We start from the raw sequence: 20,668 nt of genomic DNA, 5'->3' as shown, positions 1-20,668 counted from the left end.
AACCCCCTTTTTTCAATTTAAAACCCCAGGTTTTAACTTTCAAAACCCCCCCCCCCCCAAAAAAAAAAACAAAAACCTGTCACTATGTTGTGACAGAGCGAAACAAATAAAACGTGAAAAAAAAATCAAACTCCTCCACCTCTTCCCTGAGCTACTACCGCTATCTGCAAAAATATACCACTCCTGGTCCAAAACAACCAATCAGAGCCAAAAGGAGGGTCCTAGTGCTAACAATCAAGCTCATATACTCACTGCTAGATTTTTTTTATTTCTTTTTTTTTTCTTTTTTCCACCTATTATAGTTTTTCACATTTTTTCACTTCTTAACAGATTTATTTTTCTCTGAAATCAGATGCAGATTAGACATGGAAACATTCTGAAAGGCTTTGTCATGGACTTCTAGCAGCAGAACTTTAATATTTCAACACTTTTTGGAGTTGCTGCATGTGCGGACCTGCAGAGCAGCTTGATGACCAAAGAACTGCAGCAAACACAAATTTGGAGTTATTAAAGGAAATGTTACGGTCAGTAACAATACGGACACTTTGTGATAAAACAGGAGTCTGAACCAAGACAATATTTGTCTTCTTTCTGATTCTTTGTCTTCCCCACAACTCTTTAATCTCCGTGTGATATTTCTGTGTGACAATTTTCCACTGAAGCTCAGCATTGGTGAAACTCCAACATGCTTCCAGCTGTGCTCCTGTCCTCAGATTTTAACATCTAACTCTTTGTACTGATGCAATTTCAGCACATTTTGCTTTTTTTGTTGTTTTTTTTTGCTACATGCCTCTAATAATTTTGTATCTATTTTGGTGTTGGTGTGTGTGCGTTTCATGTCAGCAGGACCGGGTGGACGATGAACGTGTCTGGGGGCGCCCTGGGAGGCGACCTTACGGATGAGGAGAAGGAGATCATCAACAGCGTTCTGGCCCGCGCCGCCATGATGGAGGCCATGGAGCAGCAGCGCATCGAGTGAGACGGAGAAACGCTGCCTCTGTTGTTCTGGATTCTGTCCAGAGAGCCTCACTGTTGTCCGTTAACGTTTTGGTGTAAAAACCCAGAGGCCTGCTTGTGTCACTGTGCTGATACATTTTCGGATGTTCTCTTAGGCGTCTGTCCAGTCGCCTGGACAGCATTAAGAAGACGGCATGTGGTGATGGACAGTCTCGCTGCCTGCTGTGTGGGACGTCCTTCGGAGCGCAGGGGGTCACAGCTGTTCTCTGTTCGCAGTGCAAAAAGGTACAGTTGTTATTCTAGCGACAAATACGACACAGAGTCCTCTGTACACAAAGGCAGATTCTTCCAGAGGATGGATTTCTGTTTGAAATGTTGGATTAACAAGAGTTTCTTTTTTATGCAGTTTGGTAGCTTGAATTTTCCAGTTTTTGACTCATTAAAATCACAAATTTCAACATATTTACACCAAAAGGTTGAAAAAGTGTGACATACAGCTTTTTAGTAAGTTGTAGGATCTTGTCTTAAGTCAATAATTCCTTAATATTGATGAAAAAGTACTAGTTAATAATCTGCCAGTGGAACTCATCAATATTAAAGTATCACGGACTTAAAACAACATCGTCTATATTGATGAAAAGTTACTTGTAAGTTAGTTTTTCTATTTCAAATGCACTAGAAATTAGACCAAAAATACAAGTAAAATGTAATTCTTTGGCTTTGTACAGCAAGGATTCACAGTTCTGTCAATTTATCTTAACTTCAAACTCAATCAGGCTATGAAATGAGCATCTCTATGAAGTAAATACTCAGGTCCGAGTAACTGACATGATTCCCAATTAACGTCATTGTATTGATTATAAAGTATTATCAATGTAACAATCTAATTCACTGTTTAACAATAGCTCTAAATTATAAACCTCTCCACACAAATGAACCTCATGATGCCATATTTAATTCCCAATAGGAAGTTGTGGTTGTTTTGAAGGATTCTGATTGGCTGACATACGTTTTACTTTTGCGCTACACTGGCGTAGCGCAAAAGTACGCTATGTCAGTGCCAAACTATGTTTTAAGCATGGGTTTGGCATGCTTAAAACAACGCTCAGTGGTGGATTTGTGAAAGTTCATGTAGATGAAAACCTTTCTGAAACCAACCCCATGTGTATGGTTTTATTTTTTTAAACAATGTGGTGGAGATGTTAGTTTTTTGAACGTTTTCTGTAAGAAATTCTGTGTTCAGGGTGATATGGAGTGTTAGTTTTCTGCAACACGAAGCAGCATTTTGCATGTAGGCCAAAAAGTTAAATTTGATCTTATCTGGCCTGAGCATCCTGTTCCAAGCAGCTCCAAGCCTTTTTGGAGCCCCAGGTGGATTTTCATTTGGGGCCCCCAATACCAACAGGTCAAGTGTGCAACATACCTAATGCAGTAAGATTTTAACCTTACAAGAGTAGCAAACTAACAGAAATATTTAGATTTTAAAATATAGAGAGGTATTTAAATGTGCTGCGTCATTTTAACTACTTGACAGTAACATCAGGAAACAAACACTGAATTTTAAGAAAACAAGTTAACAAGATTAATATCTTACATTTTCCTTACAGTGGCAGCAAAGAAATACAGGTAGAGATCACCCTGTTATATGTGTACCAGCTATAAGAATAATATAGGAATTATTTTCCATGTGTAATAGCATTTAGTTTGTATCATTCAAAGTTATTAAATAAAAACCTTTTTTTTTGTCACGTTAGCTCGGTGCTCTTGGGGGCCCTCTGGTGGTGTGAGAGCCCTGAGCAGCAGCTAATCAGCTGGCTTCCATCTTCCCCACTTAAACGAATGTTCAAAGTTTTTTTTTTTTTAACTCAGCAATCATTCCTCCCGTTCTACTTTCTACAACACATTCTACAGTTCTGTGCAGTTCTGAGCAGCCAGCGGTCCGTGTGCTAACTTGCTCTGATGCACACGGTGTATTCCCAGGCTCTGTGTGTGACACTCTGCCTCACTTTGCTCTCACTACTCAAGTAGGGGGTTAATGCCATATGAACTTTGAAAATGTATGTACTTTGTGCACCTGCCATGTTGCGCTAAATCCTCTCTCTCCCTCTCTCTGTGTTGGTGTGTGTGCACTTGTCTTCCTGCAGCACATGTGCAGCAAATGTGGGATTTGGATTAACAGCAGGACTTGTCCGATGTGGCTCTGCCGGATCTGCAACGAGCAGCAAGAGGTGAGCTGCATGGATGGAGAAGCCAGGAGGTTTCAGACCTCCAGGCTGATTCTCGGCATTATGTCACTGCTCTGCCAGCAGAAGCTCAGCTTATCCTGTGAAACGAACCGTTTTCACGCTTTTACACCCATGCTTTAGCACACAATAGTATTTCACTGCCCACTGACCTGGAAAATTGGCTTCCATTAATAGACTGTAGATATCAAAAATAGGGAGGAAGTAATGATATATTTAGGCCTATTTAATTTAGAAAACGATTGAAGATAATAGCATTCACATGAGGGAAAATTAACATGTCCTGCTTCATGCTGTCCTTGTGATATTGTTACACAATACATTCTTGATAATGTGTGACTGTATCTTTAGGAATCCTTAAATTGATGCTCTCTCTTATCATGTAGACTAACTATATCAATGTAAAACCCTGTGGTGCCATTGGTAACATGTAATGCTCATTGAATTTTTAAAATTGTGCATGAGTTATTAACCTATGCTTTTAAAATTACACTATAGAGGAGGATAAATCAAATGTAGCATCTGCAGGTTGGTGATAGCAGCATATAGAGAATACTCAGCTATGGATTCTTGTCAATCATGTCGTACACTGGATCTCAAAAGTCAACACACCGTTGTTTAAAATGTCAAGGCTTCGTGATGTGAAAGTTTTTTGTTTTTTCAAAATTTATCCTGTAAAATTAAATTAAAACCCTAAATTTGTTAAAAGAAGAAGAAAAAAAAACAATAAAAGAGGATGTAGCAAGTGTTTAAGCCTTAAAAACATGTTACTTCTCAAAGCTACTTTACGAATAATTGAGAAATTAAATATTCAGTTAGTACATGTAGTACTTAGATCCTCCATCACAGGGCAAGAAGTAAAACAGCAAGTTGATGAAGAAAGTACAAACTTGGTAGAGAAATTTCTATCAAACAGTAAACATGTGGCCTTGCAGGATTCAGCTCATTTGTTTTTTGTTCTTCTAGTTTTACAATCTAGTCCTAACAAACTTTAACCTGTCCTGAGGTGTCTTTTGAACGGTGAACCACATCAAAAAAATCATTTTAGAGAAATGTATTTTAACCTCACCTCTTTGTTGTGTTATTATGTTCAGTGAATTATTCCAGTCCTCGTTGGGCTCATGCTAACGGTTTTATTGTGCGATGTTGCAGGTACAGAAACGTTCAGGGGCCTGGTTTTATAAAGGAAGAGATCAGCAGGGCCTGCCCTCCCCTCTGCCTCTCTCCAGACCTCCTCAGTCCAACTCAGAGGACGGCACCGGTCCAGGCTGGTCACAGGGACACAGACCAAGTCATCAGACTGATGGTAACCAAAACACTAACTGTTCCACTTACTTGTAACCTACAGTTTGATTTAGAAACATGATTCTAACTACAAAGGCTAGTTTATGTCCAAAATTCATTGGTCAGGTGTTGTAAGGCTTAAGGACACATATCTGTTGTAGTGAGGCCTGTCAAATAAAACATGTGCTAGATGATAAATTGTCCCAGGAATTATTGCGATAAACCATAATTTTGTTGTTTTGAGACTATTTTCAAGTAATATATTGACAATGGGACATTCATGCAATTTTGCTCTTTCAAAATAAACTTTAATTTTGTAAAGAACACACAACACTAAAACTGAAAGATATTTTAAATATCCAAAATAAAATAAAATTCTTAATTTTAATTGATTAATTGCTCATTGGCTTGGTTGTAGCCTATCTGTGTTTGTGAATAACGTTCTAAGTTTTCTGGGCTCACTTTCGCAAAATGATAAACTCTGTTTTAATATTTCACGGTCAGTTTTTGATGTGGGCCATTTGGGGAGTTGCCCAGGGCACCATGACAAAGGGGGAGTGCATGAACACCAGAAAAAAACAATCTACAAATTTTGACCTGAACAAGTTTTTTATGGCTTCAATACATGTGCAGTCAATGGGAAGTTAGCATCATGTGTTAGCATCCCCTGTTTGCTGCTTGAAACAGCTAGCCTAGTTTACATTCTTATGCTCTGCATTTAAGCCTTCACAGTTTAATTTTCTCACTGTAATTAATTGAGAGGCAACAACAGCAGGGGGCTCGTCTGATGTGGTCATGACAAATAATTATGGTAAAAAATTATTTAATTTAAAGAACTAAAAAAATGAGAGGTAAGCTCTTCATATGTGGGAGGTGTAGTGTTGCATAAGCTCGGGTGGAGTTATTTACTTCCTGCTGATACTACTTGCTGTATTATATTTCATTTGAAAGGCCTTTGGCCTTTTCTTGGGTGATTCAGAAAGGTTTTAATCTGTCATACTGTAATATCTGAATAAATGCATGAATACATAACCATAGCGCCTCTTTTGCAGCATCTGCCTCGTCCAATTCGTCATTTCTTGAAATTTAAAATCTGTTTTCATCCACAGCAAACCATGAATATGTTTTCTGTTCTTTGCAGACACACAGAGGGATAAACATGGAATTCTGATGAAATATGACAGATCTGATTACAACACAAAGCACACACTCATCACACACACGTCTAATGTTGTCGCAGACTGGATTGCTCAACTGAACAGAGTCATTAACTTTGTCCTGCTGTGTGTTTGGAAATGTAAGAGATTAACTTCAGTGTCAGAAGAAGAATTAAAACATCAAACTTGAATATGCATTGTTTAAAATTAATATTAGATTTCAAGAGGGTATTGATTTGACAACAGATGTATTTTGCAAAATCAGGAAATGTGGAACCTTGCATGTTTATATTTCATACATTGTATGAACTTATAAACGACTAAAATTAGTTGCTTGAGTAAAATCCTTTTTCCACGTTTTAGTAGTTGAAGGTCACAAAGTCAAATGACATTAATTCGACCCATCCACTCTGATGCCAGATGCAACAGTGATTTAATAAAGCCAATCAGGCTGATAGAATACCATCTCCAGATATTATTTCTGTTCCCTGTAGGCAGCCGGTTATATTACATGCTGTGCCTTGCAGTGCCAATACAGGATTAGGGAAGAAAATGTTCTACAAATGAGGGTATGAATACTTTTACATGGCACTGTACCGCTAGCTGCATTAACAATGCAAATGCACGCAAGTATTTGTTGATATTCTGCTGATGTTGAAAAAACACAATTTCATATTTGAGGTGTTTCATTAAATAAGGAATTAAATTAAAATCACATATGAATAAGCTTGTCTACATGATAAGTCATTAAAAATCTTGACAGCTATGGATGTGAACAGCTACATGAGACATGTTCATAATAGGGTATACATAGACATAATATAAGCATAGACGCCTCCTGGACCGCTCCGGCGCAGGAAATACGGCGGCCATCTTGGAGCGGTATACCCTCCTACTTTGCTCAATCAAAACAGCAGAAGATGCCTCAGCACTGAGGGATATTTCCTCCTGCATTATTTTCCTCCAACAAATTATTCCAGTGAACGAAGCGCGTACAGCTTCCTTTTAACCTCCGTCTTCCCATTTCTGATGCTGGATCTTCAATATCCTCAAGCTTTGAAATACCAGGCAGCTACAAACCGTGTGTTAGCTGTACTGGCTAAGTTTTGGCTACAGTCCGCTGTCGCCTTGATATCAGCAGGAAAATGAAAAAAACTAAGCACTGGATGGTACCGGCTAATTACTGGACACAACGGAACACCAAAAAACTCGATTGTTGTACCAGTAGCTCGCAGATATTTTAAGTTTTGCATCTTTTTCATGGTACAGATCTTGAAGCTTTGGCTAAAAACAATAGCAGGATCCGAAACCGATCTATGTGGCATAAATTGGCTGATACCACCTCTCGTGGTATCAGCCAATCAGAGGAGACGTTGGTGTCTTATTCAGGTGTTGGAGCGAAAAGCCCCGCCTACTTGGGAGTGGCTATACGTATGCAGCGTTTTGGGGAAATTGTAGTTGGCGATTTTACATAAGAGCTACAGATTCAACGTGTTCAAGTGGCACAACTTTTGGAGCCAGCTGCACATTACCCAAAAAACAAACAAAAGCATATCCAACATCCTCCTGCCACTTCCTGTTGTCTTCTTTGTCGTTTTTACCAGTAGTTGTTGATCCCGTGACTAGTATCAAGCAAAAAAAAAAAAAAAAAGTTGCATTTTTGCAAAAATACGCCTTTGTTGATATGGCCAAATAACCACCTCATCCTAGTGGAGAAAAGTTTTAGCGCAGGTCTCCAGTTTTTTCTAAATTGCCGCGTTTCCATGAAGCAAGTTTATTTTTCAATTTGTGCAACTCTGTTATTAATTGAAACGTAGCTACTGGTACTAATGAGCGTGTTTTTCTGAACAGGTATGTACATTATACTGGATCCAGAATGCGCTGGTGACTGTTACCGTTCCCACTCCCAGCAGCCATTATCGATCCATCTATCGAAGCAGCAGCTTTGATGTAGCTGCTGTGGTGCCGACTATTGTGGCAGCTCTGATCATCTTCCTTTGTCTCCTCAGCGCTTCGGCAGAAGCAGTCCAGTGCGTCAGAACAATGGGAGCAGACAGCAAGAACAACAACTGACAGCTGTGATGAGACTCATTCTACTCAGGCAGCTGGAACCAAGACAGAGAGGCCTGTGTTAGCGTCCAAAACACCTCAGGCAAACATGCAGCAGACGGCACCCACCCCAGGTAAAATCACACTCCTCCCTCTAAGAATAAGCCCAACGCTGCAGGGGGACGACGGGACGGGGGTCCAAACATTTAAGCTAGCACTTTCTAAGAAAAGACGGCCCAGACTTACCGTGTCTGTAGTTCCAGCGGCGGATCTGGAGAACAAGCGGCAACCGGTCGTCTCCTCAGGTCCCACTTACATACCTGCAACCAGGATCACTCCACCTGCGAATCCACCTTCCAACAACGCGACGCCTCAGAAACCCGCTCCAGATCACACAGAGAACGACGACAATGACTACGACTCTGACGATGCCAGTAAGATGGTTGAAACTCGTCCATTCAGATCAATTGTTCAAAAAATTTCAACATTTTTTCCTTTTTTTTTTTTTGCTTTTAAAATCTACTTTCAGTTGCAAATGTATATTGCGCTTCTGTGTCGTTATTCTTACAGCCACACTGGGATCTCTGGAGTTCAGCCTTCTTTATGAACAGGAGAATCATGCTCTACACTGCTGCATCATTAAAGCTAAGGTGAACACAAAACCACATGTACAGGAAAAACAAGATGGTGACACAAGACAAAGTAAATATACCTGGACAGGATGACGGCACTCAAATGTTTTGTGATGTAAAAAGTCCAAAATGAGTCCTCTCAGTACTTTTTCCATGTTTAATAGGACATCCTCCACAGTTTAGCTGAAAATCAAACAAATCTGTTTCAGTGTAGTGAATTGTAAGTCCTTTAACTTAGAAACAAAAGTTGAAAAGGTGCCTTAAAGTTAGTCAACTTTTAGATTTGAGTTAAATCTCTGCTGACCAGCTTACAAACTCTCAGGATAATTTACAACTGTGAGTCAAACTTATGACTTTAACAAGTAGAGTTCAGGCAAAGTGCCTTTAACTAAAGGGGCTCTCTACAGAGCCCCCTAGTGGTTATAGGGAGATCTTTTTTCTTTCGTTACCTTGCAATAAATTTGCGAATGCACAATTGTCTATTTTGTATTCAGTCACATTGATAACAAATGCTAATTTAAAATTGTACATATGTACCCCTTAAAAGATACACATTAAAAACATACTTAATCAATCTTAGCCCTTTGGTGCAGAAAACTGGCTCAAAATCCGTTTTTTAAAGTTTATGTTTGCGTAATATCTTTCAGCGAAGACTGGACTGCGCATGAAAACGACCCTTTAGTAACCACTCAGACTAACAGGCACAGCAAAACCATCAGATAGTGAAGACAGCAAAACATTTGGATGTGTTTCTTCCGTCTTCTGTCCCTTCTTGTTTGTGTTTTAGAGTAGAGATGGACAACCCATGTTTGACCTGTTTTTCGTTGGTATTTTGCACATAGGCACAAGGGTTTTATTTTTTTATCCAAAAATAAAACTTTAGATAACTCAAACAATATTTTAACACAGAATTCCTTACAAAAAGCTTAAATTGTAAGAGAGAATCTTTCAGTATTCAATATACTGCATGAACTGACCATTAAATTCATCACTGCGTAGTGAGGGAATGCAAAACTCATTATGTAGGAATGGGAATGAGGTAACAGAAAAGAAATAAAATCCCCCATGACCCTTATGAGACTCTGTAGCTGTTAGTTTCAGTGTACAGGAAAAAAAATTAAAAACCCTGAAAAAAAGATTGTGTGCATGACTTCACACAAAGTCTTGTTTAACACATCTTTTGATCAAATTTTAACTATTAGTTTTTTTGAACACACAACTAACCTGATTTTTATCTACTGAACTGTATTTAAGGTCAGCTTTACTGATTTCTCTGACATTTTCTAATTGGCAGCATTAGAACCATAGTTTACAGAGAGCTTTAAAAGGATCAAGATGATCTCAGGTTAGTACTGATTGTGGTTGTTGCATGTGTGGACTGTGAAAACGTAAATCCTGAACCTAAATCAACAAAAGATCCAACCAAATGTTAGAGTATGCAAACCAATGCTATTAAAATACTGCAGTTTTTTTAACTTGCTGTGTTTTCCCACTAATATTTTATTAGTTTTTCTTTTGAATTGTGCAGGACAGACGTCACATTAAAGTTCTAAAAAGTTTTTTGGCCTAGGTTTTCACACTAGCAGTAACTTGCATTTTAACAGTGGTTTGTTTATTTTCTTTTATACATTGACAGAACTGTAAAAATGACAGTGAAAAACTGTAAAAGAAAAAAAAAAGACCAACATTTGGTTAAGCTGAGAAAACAAAAGAGGAAAAAGTAGAGCAAGACAAGTCAGGAGAGGACAGCAATACAATACGGAGTGTGGCTAAATCAATAAACATGTTAAAATGGGACGAGATCAAACAGGACGGGACAAATAAAACAAGATTCAATAAGACACAACAAGGCCAGATGGTTCAACATGAGCAGATAAAAGAGGAAGGGAAAGAGACATAACGAAACAAGACAACAAGAGCCAAAACAAGGAGATGTAAGAGACGCAATAACGCAACAGAAGATGGGGGAGGATGTAACAAGACTGAAGCAATATAAGATGAGACAGGAGGCGATTAACAAAAGAAAACAGAGCTGAAGGATGGCATGTACAGTAGGAAAAGAAGAGAAAACCTCACATGAGAGAGCACAGAAGGAGAGGAGGCAAAAAGAGAAAAGACAAAACAACACAAACCTAACCAAAGACCTGGCAACTCAACTGAAGGGTTGAGCCAGGATGAGAATCCTTGAAGGAAATATTAAACAGAAATCACCAAAACGAGTAGAGTTACTAGAAATGTAGATGATAAACGACAAGACAGTTGAAAAAGATCAAATACGAACTACAATAAATAAAGAACAATGAATAAAAGCTCAAGTTCAAACAGAAAAACATTAAACTAGATAAGTTAATATGTCAAGAAAAGGGCTTTAACACAAGACAGAACGGATGGAGCACAAACATTACAATGGACTTTAACAACATCTCTTCACCAGACATAGCAATGCAACCCTTCTCTCTGTATTACTCCAAGAAAGTGAATTTACTTCAAACTTTAATACCGTCAAAAATTAGAGACACAAAAGAAGTTTTAAAAAAAAAAAGAAAAAGAAAAAAAAAGGACATCCGATTGTAGCAAATTGAACACAGGTGTTCTTCAAGGCTGTACTGCCTGTGACCATTCATCACAAGAATGAAATATATTACAATGCTTTGATGCAACAGTTATGAAGACGTTGTCACGACAACAATCTAACGCCTTAATGTCAACAAGACAAAAGCTGTCAACTTTAAAGACTGAAGTAAAGATATCCTTCACTTGGAATAAAAGCCAGAATTTACAGTGGCTTTATTCATAAATGTGACTATAAAATTAACATTGACTTTATTTAATGTGTGTGTTTTTAATTTAACCAGAGAAGAGAAAATTATAAAAAAAATTTAAGTACATGTCTAAAATACAATTAGTAATGAGTAATAAATCTATGAATATTTGAAATCAAGATGGATCAGAACAAATGAATTCAAGACTTTTTATGTTGCTTTTGGAATACTGGCCTGCATGTAGCAGAAAGAAATTTCTGAATTTAAAGAAAATTCTCTCGTTCTTCTGGCCTTTAGCAAATATAAACCATTTTGATAATCCTGACCAAAAAAGAAAAGGTTTATTCTGAGTTAATGACAAAAAGTGAGGGGAAAAGGTTACATGTCTTAATATATAGAGTATGTAAATATCTGGTTTTAGCTGTTCACAGAGCAACAATGACAAATATGATTTAAAAACATAAGTTGAATTTAGATAAAAATAAAAGGAATGTGTCACGAAGAGAAAGGGCAAAGCTAAATGAAAAGGGAAGGCAAGAAAGGTCGACAAAAGGGTAAGATATAAAAACAGCATACTGAACAAATAAAAGAAGTTAAAATAAAACCTTGTACTGTAGAATGAGATGAGGTGATGATAGAGAAGAAAACTGGGACAAACTGGACAAGGCAAAGCAATGAGGTCATCTAAACTCTGATTTTTTACGTTTAGGGTTTGAAACCAATGGATTCCAATGGACTGGCAGATCCGTATGTAAAGCTACATCTGCTGCCCGGAGCCAGTAAGGTATTTACCAACATATTTATTGCAACAATAAATATGTTACTGTGACCAGTTAAAAGTTCAAGGATGCAATAAATGTGATTGAACTCCTTTACAAGCTAAAACATGAGATTTGTTTTTCATTCTAATATATTAGCCTTGTGGTTTCTCAGTCAATCTTTAGCATTTGCTCCTTTCTTAGAAAGACTCTGTTCTGTTCTAAGTCCAACAAGCTTCGCACCAAGACGCTTAAAAACACCCTGAACCCCCTGTGGAACGAGACGCTGATCTACCACGGCATCACCGACGACGAGATGCAACGCAAAACGCTCAGGTACCGTGGATCACCTTTACCTGCGTTACTGTGACGCCAGCTTTGAAATGGAAGGATTTGTAGAACTCGTGGTCGTCTTCCCGCAGGCTGTCGGTGAGCGATGAGGACAAGTTTGGACATAACGAATTCATTGGAGAGACACGGGTTGCGCTCAAGAAACTGAAGTTTGACCAGAAGAAGAATTTCAATGTTTGCTTGGAGAGAGTGATCCCGGTAAGCAAGATCATTCACTACTCACGCAGTACGATCCGATATGGAGGACCATTTGACCCACTTCACTGTTAAACAGAACCAGTGACCATTCTAAATATCTATATCCATTCATCTAGTTACTTAAACATAATTCCAAATAATATTTTGTATTTTGAAGGGGCTCTGACTGATTCACCTTGTGGTCTGACAGGGAACTACCACCATTTTGCCTCATCTACCAATATTTATATCTTTAAAGGGGCAGTATTACATATTTTCTAGTCATATAGTGCCATTTTATTGCACACTCAAATGACTGTTACTGTCAGTTGTAAAAAAAAAGTCAAATATGACTTAAAAGAAATATGACTTCGTAATTCAACACCTTGTAATTGGGCCTCTGTCTTTATGAAACTCCACCTTCAGGAAGTCATCACAACATGGCTCCTCTACTAACCCCTTTAACAACGTTTTTACCAGCATTTCACTTAGAAGTAGTTAGTATTATGAGCTCAGCAGATGCGCAGTTCCACCAGGTGTTTGCTAATTGCTGCTGGCTAGTCTGAAGGAGCTGAGAGGGGGATAGGCGGGGGAAGGCTGCTGTGTGAGGCAGAAGCTCAGAAATGTGGAAACTGCAGCTCAGAAGAGGAGTTTCATCCTCGAAGGTGGGGCTTACTCCACCCAGGCGTTTTGCACAGCTGAATGGTTGCCAAGGTTTTCTCAAACATGCATGAAAGAATCAAAGCAACACTCCAGGTATGTTTTTGGTGAGGAAATAACATTATAACATAATATAACTTAAAAAAAGGTTAGATTTTACATAATACTGCCCTTTTAAATATTCATATAGGTTGTTAAGCAGGTAAAAGATGCAGGATTTTTTCTGCTACGATGATGACAAATGTTTTGGTTTACTTGCAGGTGAAGAAGGCTGTTGGAGGGTCGATTCGTGGCATGGCACTTTATGAGGACGATGTAAGTTTCATTATTATTGTCACAATTACTCCAAACCTCGACAAGGTTAGCATAATACTTCTGAACTAATATGTCATCAGATTTCTTATTTTTGTTTTTACAAAGCTACTTTAAGACACTGTGACAGACATTCTGTGTGTTTTCAGCTTCAGACATCAGTTCCAGTTGTGATCCTGTGCACAGCTGGAGTCTGTCTGACCTTTGGAAACAGATTCACTAAATCAAACTGATCCAGAACCTGCTTTCCCAAACTGTTTTCTGTATTAAGTTGCTTTCATCTGACTTCCAGGATTTGTTTTGTTGTGTTGCCATGGATATGTCAAATCTAGGAGCCATGACACAAAGACAAAGAAGGTTAAACTTGCTTTTAAGAAAAGCTGATTTTAGCAGCACAGCCCTACAGTCCTCAGTCATACTTTACACGACTGATGTCCAACATCTAACAGTTGCAGTAAAAATTAAGTTAGGACATAAAAATTATATGAATTATTTTGCATCACTCTTAGAGAAAAATAGAAAGACAACCTATTATTATCAATTTGAGACTGGACATGTATGCTTTGCTCCAATTAGAGGATAATCTGTCCAGATATGAGATCAGCACAAAGGGATATTAAGATCAAGAGAAAATGCGTTTCTTTGAAAAGCTCCTGCATTCATTAGCCGAGTGTGTGTGTCCGCAGCTGAAGGAAAGCGAAGACTCAGAGGAGAGGGGCCGCATCCTGATATCACTGACGTACAACAGTCAGCAGAGCCGTCTGGTAGTGGGCGTGGTCCGCTGCGCTCACCTGGCCGCCATGGACTCCAACGGCTACTCAGACCCTTTCGTCAAAATGTGCGTCCTCCTTTCATCTGCCTTTATTTAATTTACTTTTCTTTTTTTCATTTTTTGTCGAATGAATCACGTCCAGAACTTTCTGCTCCTTTGTTGCCGTAGATGTCTGAAGCCAGACATGGGAAAGAAAGCCAAGAACAAGACGCAGATCAAAAAGAAGACCCTCAACCCAGAGTTCAACGAGGTCAGTTGCTGCTTCCGAACCGCACCCTCCTTACTGACTCCACCCGCAGGTTATGTAACAAACCCTGCGTTTCTTCACTGGGTTTTAGGAGTTCAGTTACGAAATTAAACACGCTGAGCTCGCCAAGAAAACCCTGGACGTATCGGTCTGGGACTATGACATGGGGAAATCCAACGATTTCATTGGTAAGCCCTTGGACAGATTTCTTCATAACTTCAGCCTTTGTTGGGTTGTTTATATTTGATGGCGTCAGAAATTTAAAAAGATGTGACAATGAGTCAGGCTTGTCTTGGTTTTATAAGCAACAAATCAAGTACTGGTACGATGAATTAAAACCAACTAAAAAATTTTCATTTGCATGATTTAATGTTTTTCTCTTTTCTCTCTTTCTATCAAAGACTGAATAACAAAACTCTCCAGTCTGGTGCTTTGACCAATTTGATACAGAGACTTCATAATTCATTTTATTTGTTGTTTTGTGTATTTCTTTTGGATATTTAAAGTGTCTTCCAGCTCCAGAATGAAATGTTCATTAGAATGTGAACTTTACTGATCTTTCAGAATGTGTTCTTTTATTTTTAGGCCATTACTATGATACTTGAAAATAGTCTCATAGCAACAATATTATCATGTATTGTGATAACTTCTGGTATAGTTTATCATCCATTAACATTCGTTACAATGACCATAAGCTGCATCACTGTACTTTGACACAAATTGGTACAAGAAATTGCAATCAGAGTTTATCCTACAGATACATCAATCCATTTTTTCACTTCTGATACCGATACCAATATTTGAGGTTTAGTATCAACCGATACGGAAAAACAGTGCTGAACTGACTTAAAACGTTTCTTTATTTAAAAAAACAAACAAAAAACAGACATGAATGAACTGAAATACAGATTTATTTAATAAATCTGCACCAGGACAGCACTTTATGAGGAAAATGATCTAAACTAGTCAAACCCCACCTTTATTACTGAGACCCACTGTATCAAAAGCAGCATTGAGGTCTAATAGCACAAGCACAGACGCATGTTCACTATCTGATCTGAGGTTGTGTCTTTGCCTCTGAGAGGAGAAATCTGTATCAGTCTGTTATCTGAGGCTATGATGAGAATATCATTAATGGTGAGGTGGTCGGAAAAGACAAAATATTTTTAGCTTGTTTGCAAAAAACATGCAGAAGCATTTAAGGAAATAAACTCATTTAGACGAGAAAACCTTGTCGTTGATGCAAAACTTGTTAAAACAAGAGAACGTTTTGGTTTTAATGAGATTAAAAAACTTGCTCTAACTAGATTTATTAAAACCAACACATCTCATTTTAAGAAGAAACCTGCTCCTGAATTTATTTCTAAACTCTGGCAGTTAAACACTCCCATGAAAACACTGATAAAAACCCGCCAAAACAAGCAATTATAATGGATAAAAATAATGAAATGAATAAATATGAGATTAAAACAAGTAGAAGTACAACATCAATGGAAGCATTTCTGTATAAATTACCATATTGTTCTTGTTCTCCTGTCTCTTGTTTTCAGGGGGATGTCAGCTAGGCATCCAGGCTAAAGGAGAGAGTTTGAAACACTGGTACGAATGCCTCAAGAACAAAGACAAGAAGATTGAGCGCTGGCATGTCCTGCTTAATGACAATACTGTCCAGTTTGAGGATTAGTTCACGCTGTAATGATTCAGTTATCTGCTTCTTTATTTGATAATTTCTCTGCTAAATGTTATTTTTCAGTTTCAAAAGTTAGACCGATTCCTCCGTGTGTTCGTATGGAGTTTTCCCCAGAAGTCCAATGTGAATTTTAAATTTCTCGTGACAAACATGGATGTCGATCTAAAGTACCCCCCTCCCCTATCCCGACCCCATCACCTACCCACCCAGTCCTCCTAAACTAATCCAGGAAGCTAATTGTATCACACCTCATAAAACATGATAAAGGAGCCTCTGAACTGAGCGTTTATCATAATTCTCGGGGAAGATAAAGTCTTTGTTATCACTGTTATCAGGTGAGAGTGTTGTATTGAAGTGTGCACAGATGCTCAGACTCAACAGAAGGAATTCCCGGTCGTCTGTCTGACCTTTTCCCACCCGATCATGTCATTCTGGCGACCACGTCATTGCTGGGTGAAGAGGTCGGCTTTCCTGATGTATCTAATCACATTTTATTAGCTGATGTGTAATGTAATTCTGGTGTGTGCGTCGTCCAAAACAAAGCAAGCAAAAATATATATGTCTCTATATATATTTTATTTGTGTTATTGTGCCAACCGACCCTGCGTTTTGCATATGTTAAATTATGAATTTGAGACTGAATCAACAAAGTTGTGGACAAGAGCCCAGTTGTGAACTTTCTGACATGCAGACAGTTTGTAGCACACAGTGGCAAGCTAACAGTGACCTGTCATTTTACTAGTAATGTTAGCTAACCTGAATATTTACAAGCCTTTTCTTGATAGACTGAAATAACTTACCTACTGTCTGTCAACCACTTTGAAAAGCTTTTTTCATCCCTACAACATATTTGTTCTTCTCCCTCTTTCGTTTTTCTTTCTTTCTTTCTTTCTTTTTTTTTGTTTCCTGACCTTCCTTCCTGCCTTTCTTTTACGCCTCTCCATCTTTAGCTAGCTGCCTTTTTGATTTTTATTTGCGGTCAGACAACGAAGCTAGCTGTCATCAGACGACAACACAATTCAAGTGGACGAAAAAAGTCGGGGCCCAGAACGTTCTCGACCTGGAATAATTTTTCGCCATCGTTTTGGCGCCCTCTGTAGGGTAGTGCCACTGTGCGTCGCATATAGTACATAATACATTTTTATTTGTGGGCGTGAAATGTATGACGGCGTATTAGGGCTGTTGTAGACAGAGAAAAAGAGAACAGTACAATCCAGTCAACAAATCAGAAATGATCAAATTAATCTTAGAAATTTGACATGAAATTTCTGAGTTTGAAAAGTTGAAAATTAATCTAAGAAATTTGCTTGGAAAAACAAAACAAAAAAGAACAAGATCATTTCTGATTTTGAGAAGTCAAAAAGTTGCTGAAATTTGAAATTAATCTCAGAATGTTCTAGGGAAAACACGCACATTTCTGAGTTGCAATTGCAAACATGAAGTTTTTGATGGAAATTTACTCTTTTTTTTTCTATCTACAATGGCTTTAATATACCGCTGTAGAAACTCTTTTGGCTCCACGCAGCTAAAACCTTTCTCTGTGCATGTGCTAGCAGTCTGCCTTTCTGCTGGAGAAATTCAAAGGGCAAAAGTAACGCTTCTGCAAGGACCTTCTCTATGAAATGATCATAAAACTAAATTAGACCAAGCAATGGTTCAATAAAACATAATGAAATATTCCTGTTCTGATCTAACTCTATATTTTACAGTCAGGTAAAATGTTTCCAGCTGCTTATTCTCCCTGTATTGCTGCTGATGCATGTATGAACCCATGTTGTTGCATACATGTGGCTAATTAATAAAGACATGATGGCACTTGATTTGGAATAGTGTTTTTTTTTTTTTTTCCTGTGACATGGCATAAACTTTGTCTGAATCAGGCGACGTCTAATCCAATCAGCTGATGCAGACACGCAGATGAGAATCAAGTGGATTTTGACCTTTCTTGATAATGCACTTTCCCTCCAAGTGGGTGAAAGGTCACATGCCTGATTGACTCCGTCTGACCTTGAATCTGCAGTCAAATAAATTCAGGTATTGATCCCGCAGAAACGCCCGATAATACCAGGCTAATTAATTAATGTGTTTAATTAAATGAAACTAAAGTTCAGCATGTCGCTCAAGCGGAACAAAAGCATATGCAAAATCAAAAGTGAACGAGACATGAAGAATATCTGATTAGATGTAGCCCAGGTGAAAAGCTTATGTATAGAACCAAGAAAGTCTATAAAACGAGATATAACTGCAAATTGAAAAAAGGCGTCTGTCCCCAGAAGGAGGTTGTACGTGAATTAAACACATTTGGATCGTAAAGGTGCGAACAGATTAAAAGATGTGAAATAACATTTAGTCACAAAAAGTACATTTTATTTTCAACAAAGTAGGAAACCTTTTTAAAAAATTGCAAGAAGAGAACTAAAACTGCAAATATGTCAGCCAAAAGAACCCTGAAGCAACTACACAATGATTGGACGATGACTTCCCTACAACTGCTTTCTTATTGGATGATTGGGTGCAGTGGTGATATTATAGTCTTCCACACACCTGAACCAAATGAATGGTTGATACCAGGCAATGGCTGCTGATGAGGGATTCTGACATTCTGGTCCACGCTCCATACCAGTTGGTGTTTGACAACAGCCAATAAACATCAAAAAAGAAGAAGAAGAGGGAATCTGATTCAGGTGTGTGGGGAAGAGAAGGACCTAAAAGCTGCAGGGTGGAATCTCTCAAGGTCTGGACTTAGTCACTTCTGTTTTAATAACTGCTTAGAAGAATATCATCTCAGATTAGATCCATATTGGTCAAATATTGAACTTTGACATCCAGCAGATGAGTAATGAAACCATTTTATACACTTGAAAACATCCTGGCACCTGGCTGGCATCACCCATCCTGTGTCCACTTTGTTAGATTTTACTTTACAAATAGTGTTTATTTTATTATTACTGAATTTCTGTTTTATTTTTGCTGAATGTTTTAAATTAGACAATATGTGCCCCTTGTTCTCAAATGGTGAGTATAATTTAGACAATAAAATTCTAATTCAGAGGAAAAAAATGGTTGAAAGAAGAAGATAACTAGAAACTCATGACAAAATATATCAAACCAGGTCTAAAGCATAGTAATGTGGTAATGGAAACTGGCGTAACACCTGTTTCAACACCGGATCATCCCGGTACGCACCGTGTGTGTGTGTGTGTGTGTGTGTGTGTGTGTGTGTACGCGTGTGTGTGTGTGTGTACGCGTGCGCACGCGTGCGCGGTTCAGCCAAACAAAGCGGCCCTCATTAGTTGCCTAACAATAGAGTTACGACTGTTCTGGATTTTCACAACACATCTGACATGTTCAGGTTGATTCAACACAGCAGAGAAGACAAGTCCAGAAGTGTCTGTGTAAAAATCAATAGTTTAGTTGATCACATCTCCATTCAGCATGTTAGGGGTGAGTCTGAGCAGCACTGATGCATTAGTCAGATTTACAGTTAAAAACGTGTGTGTGTGTGTGTGTGTGTCCTCACTAATATTGTGGCTGTAAATGTGGGGCAGAGAGATGGGGAGTGTTTTGGCTACGCTGCCTGGTCACGTGTCTGATCTGGATGTACTGTTAATCCACCGGGAAACCTTCCTCTCCTCCTCCTGTTCTTTTTCGCCTTCACATTTAAAACCGACCTGGACTCTGCAAATGAATGAAAAACCTCTCAGAGGCAGAAGTTAGCACTTTGCTGCAGAGTTAGTCAAACAGCCTCTCTTTCTCTCTCATCCGGCCGCAGCTCCATTGATGCGCCAAGATGACGCACATCTCCGCTCTCCTGGCTCTCACTGTAACATCAGCTCTCCTGGGCTGCACTGCCGCGCGAGCCTCCACCCACTGCAGCTGGACCAAAGTTTCTTCCAGCGGCCAACTGCACGTCAGCTTCCTCCGGGGGGATCCGCACGGCAGCGCCGCGGCACCGCGCCTATACCACGGCGTCTGGTCCGGGGAGCGCGCCCTGCTCGGCTGCACCTGGAGTGATGACGCAGCGCTGATCCAGAGCTACCTGTCTGCGTGTCGGGGGCGCGTGCGGGAATTTAACGACCCCGCGGAGAAAACGTTGGATCTGGAGTCTTTGTTTGACGCGGATCGGTGCGTCTCTCTGGCCTCTCCGAGCTTTGCTAATCTCCCGGAGCACACAGCGGGGAGACACGTGAGGAGCCTCGGAGATCAAGGTGAAGGTGAAAGGTCAGAGGTTAGGATTCACGCGCGTGTAAAGCGCGGATTTATCGTCCCCGGGACTCTGTGGTGCGGCTCTGGCAACAAAGCGCCATCATACGCAGATTTGGGTGAGTGATGCTGTGTTTGAACTAACCATCATCCAAGATACACGAGGAAATGGTATTGTACTGTTTACCTAATCACATTATTCACATTTTAACACATCATGTTGACAAAAAGTCTGTTGTGTTTTGATGCCGGCTACATGTGGGCATTTATCTTATCGTTTGTCAATTATCGTGGCAAATTTCTTAACTTTTGATTTACCATTGTCATGGTTAAAAAAAAAAAAAAAAAAAAAAAAAAAAAAACTATATATTTTTTGGTGTTTTTTTTTTAATTTTTTCCCCTTTTTGTTCTCAT

General features: G+C 38.9%; 2 protein-coding genes across 6 annotated transcripts in view; both read left to right on the top strand.

Moving 5' to 3' along the window:
- rph3aa (rabphilin 3A homolog (mouse), a) overlaps window positions 1–17,871 on the top strand; it is a 39,078-nt gene extending 21,207 nt beyond the window's left edge. The window contains exons 2-16 of one of the 3 annotated variants that reach the window (XM_015032483.1): window positions 847–975; window positions 1,113–1,242; window positions 3,102–3,185; window positions 4,353–4,506; window positions 7,651–7,824; window positions 7,996–8,124; window positions 8,261–8,340; window positions 11,794–11,868; window positions 12,069–12,178; window positions 12,265–12,391; window positions 13,292–13,345; window positions 14,029–14,180; window positions 14,283–14,364; window positions 14,453–14,549; window positions 15,912–17,871. In XM_015032483.1, coding sequence (XP_014887969.1) covers window positions 860–975; window positions 1,113–1,242; window positions 3,102–3,185; window positions 4,353–4,506; window positions 7,651–7,824; window positions 7,996–8,124; window positions 8,261–8,340; window positions 11,794–11,868; window positions 12,069–12,178; window positions 12,265–12,391; window positions 13,292–13,345; window positions 14,029–14,180; window positions 14,283–14,364; window positions 14,453–14,549; window positions 15,912–16,045 — 1,698 coding nt within the window. In that variant the 5' untranslated portion in view covers window positions 847–859 and the 3' untranslated portion in view covers window positions 16,046–17,871. Of the gene's footprint in view, window positions 1–843; window positions 976–1,112; window positions 1,243–3,101; window positions 3,186–4,352; window positions 4,507–7,650; window positions 7,825–7,947; window positions 8,125–8,260; window positions 8,341–11,793; window positions 11,869–12,068; window positions 12,179–12,264; window positions 12,392–13,291; window positions 13,346–14,028; window positions 14,181–14,282; window positions 14,365–14,452; window positions 14,550–15,911 lie in introns of all 3 variants that reach the window. The other 2 variants (XM_015032481.1, XM_015032482.1) reach the window with 2 other exon arrangements.
- Window positions 17,872–18,606: 735 nt separating this feature from the next.
- pla2g3 (phospholipase A2 group III) overlaps window positions 18,607–20,668 on the top strand; it is a 22,061-nt gene continuing 19,999 nt past the window's right edge. The window contains exons 1-2 of one of the 3 annotated variants that reach the window (XM_015032480.1): window positions 18,607–18,735; window positions 19,824–20,373. In XM_015032480.1, coding sequence (XP_014887966.1) covers window positions 19,842–20,373 — 532 coding nt within the window. In that variant the 5' untranslated portion in view covers window positions 18,607–18,735; window positions 19,824–19,841. Of the gene's footprint in view, window positions 18,786–19,641; window positions 20,374–20,668 lie in introns of those variants that run through there. The other 2 variants (XM_015032478.1, XM_015032479.1) reach the window with 2 other exon arrangements.

Source organism: Poecilia latipinna, unplaced genomic scaffold (genome assembly GCF_001443285.1).
Source record: "Poecilia latipinna isolate Pla-1442-1.1 unplaced genomic scaffold, P_latipinna-1.0 Scaffold242, whole genome shotgun sequence".
Classification (NCBI taxonomy): Eukaryota; Metazoa; Chordata; class Actinopteri; order Cyprinodontiformes; family Poeciliidae; genus Poecilia; species Poecilia latipinna.
Note: the sequence above shows the minus strand (reverse complement) of the source record. Positions and strands in the feature narration are given on the sequence as shown.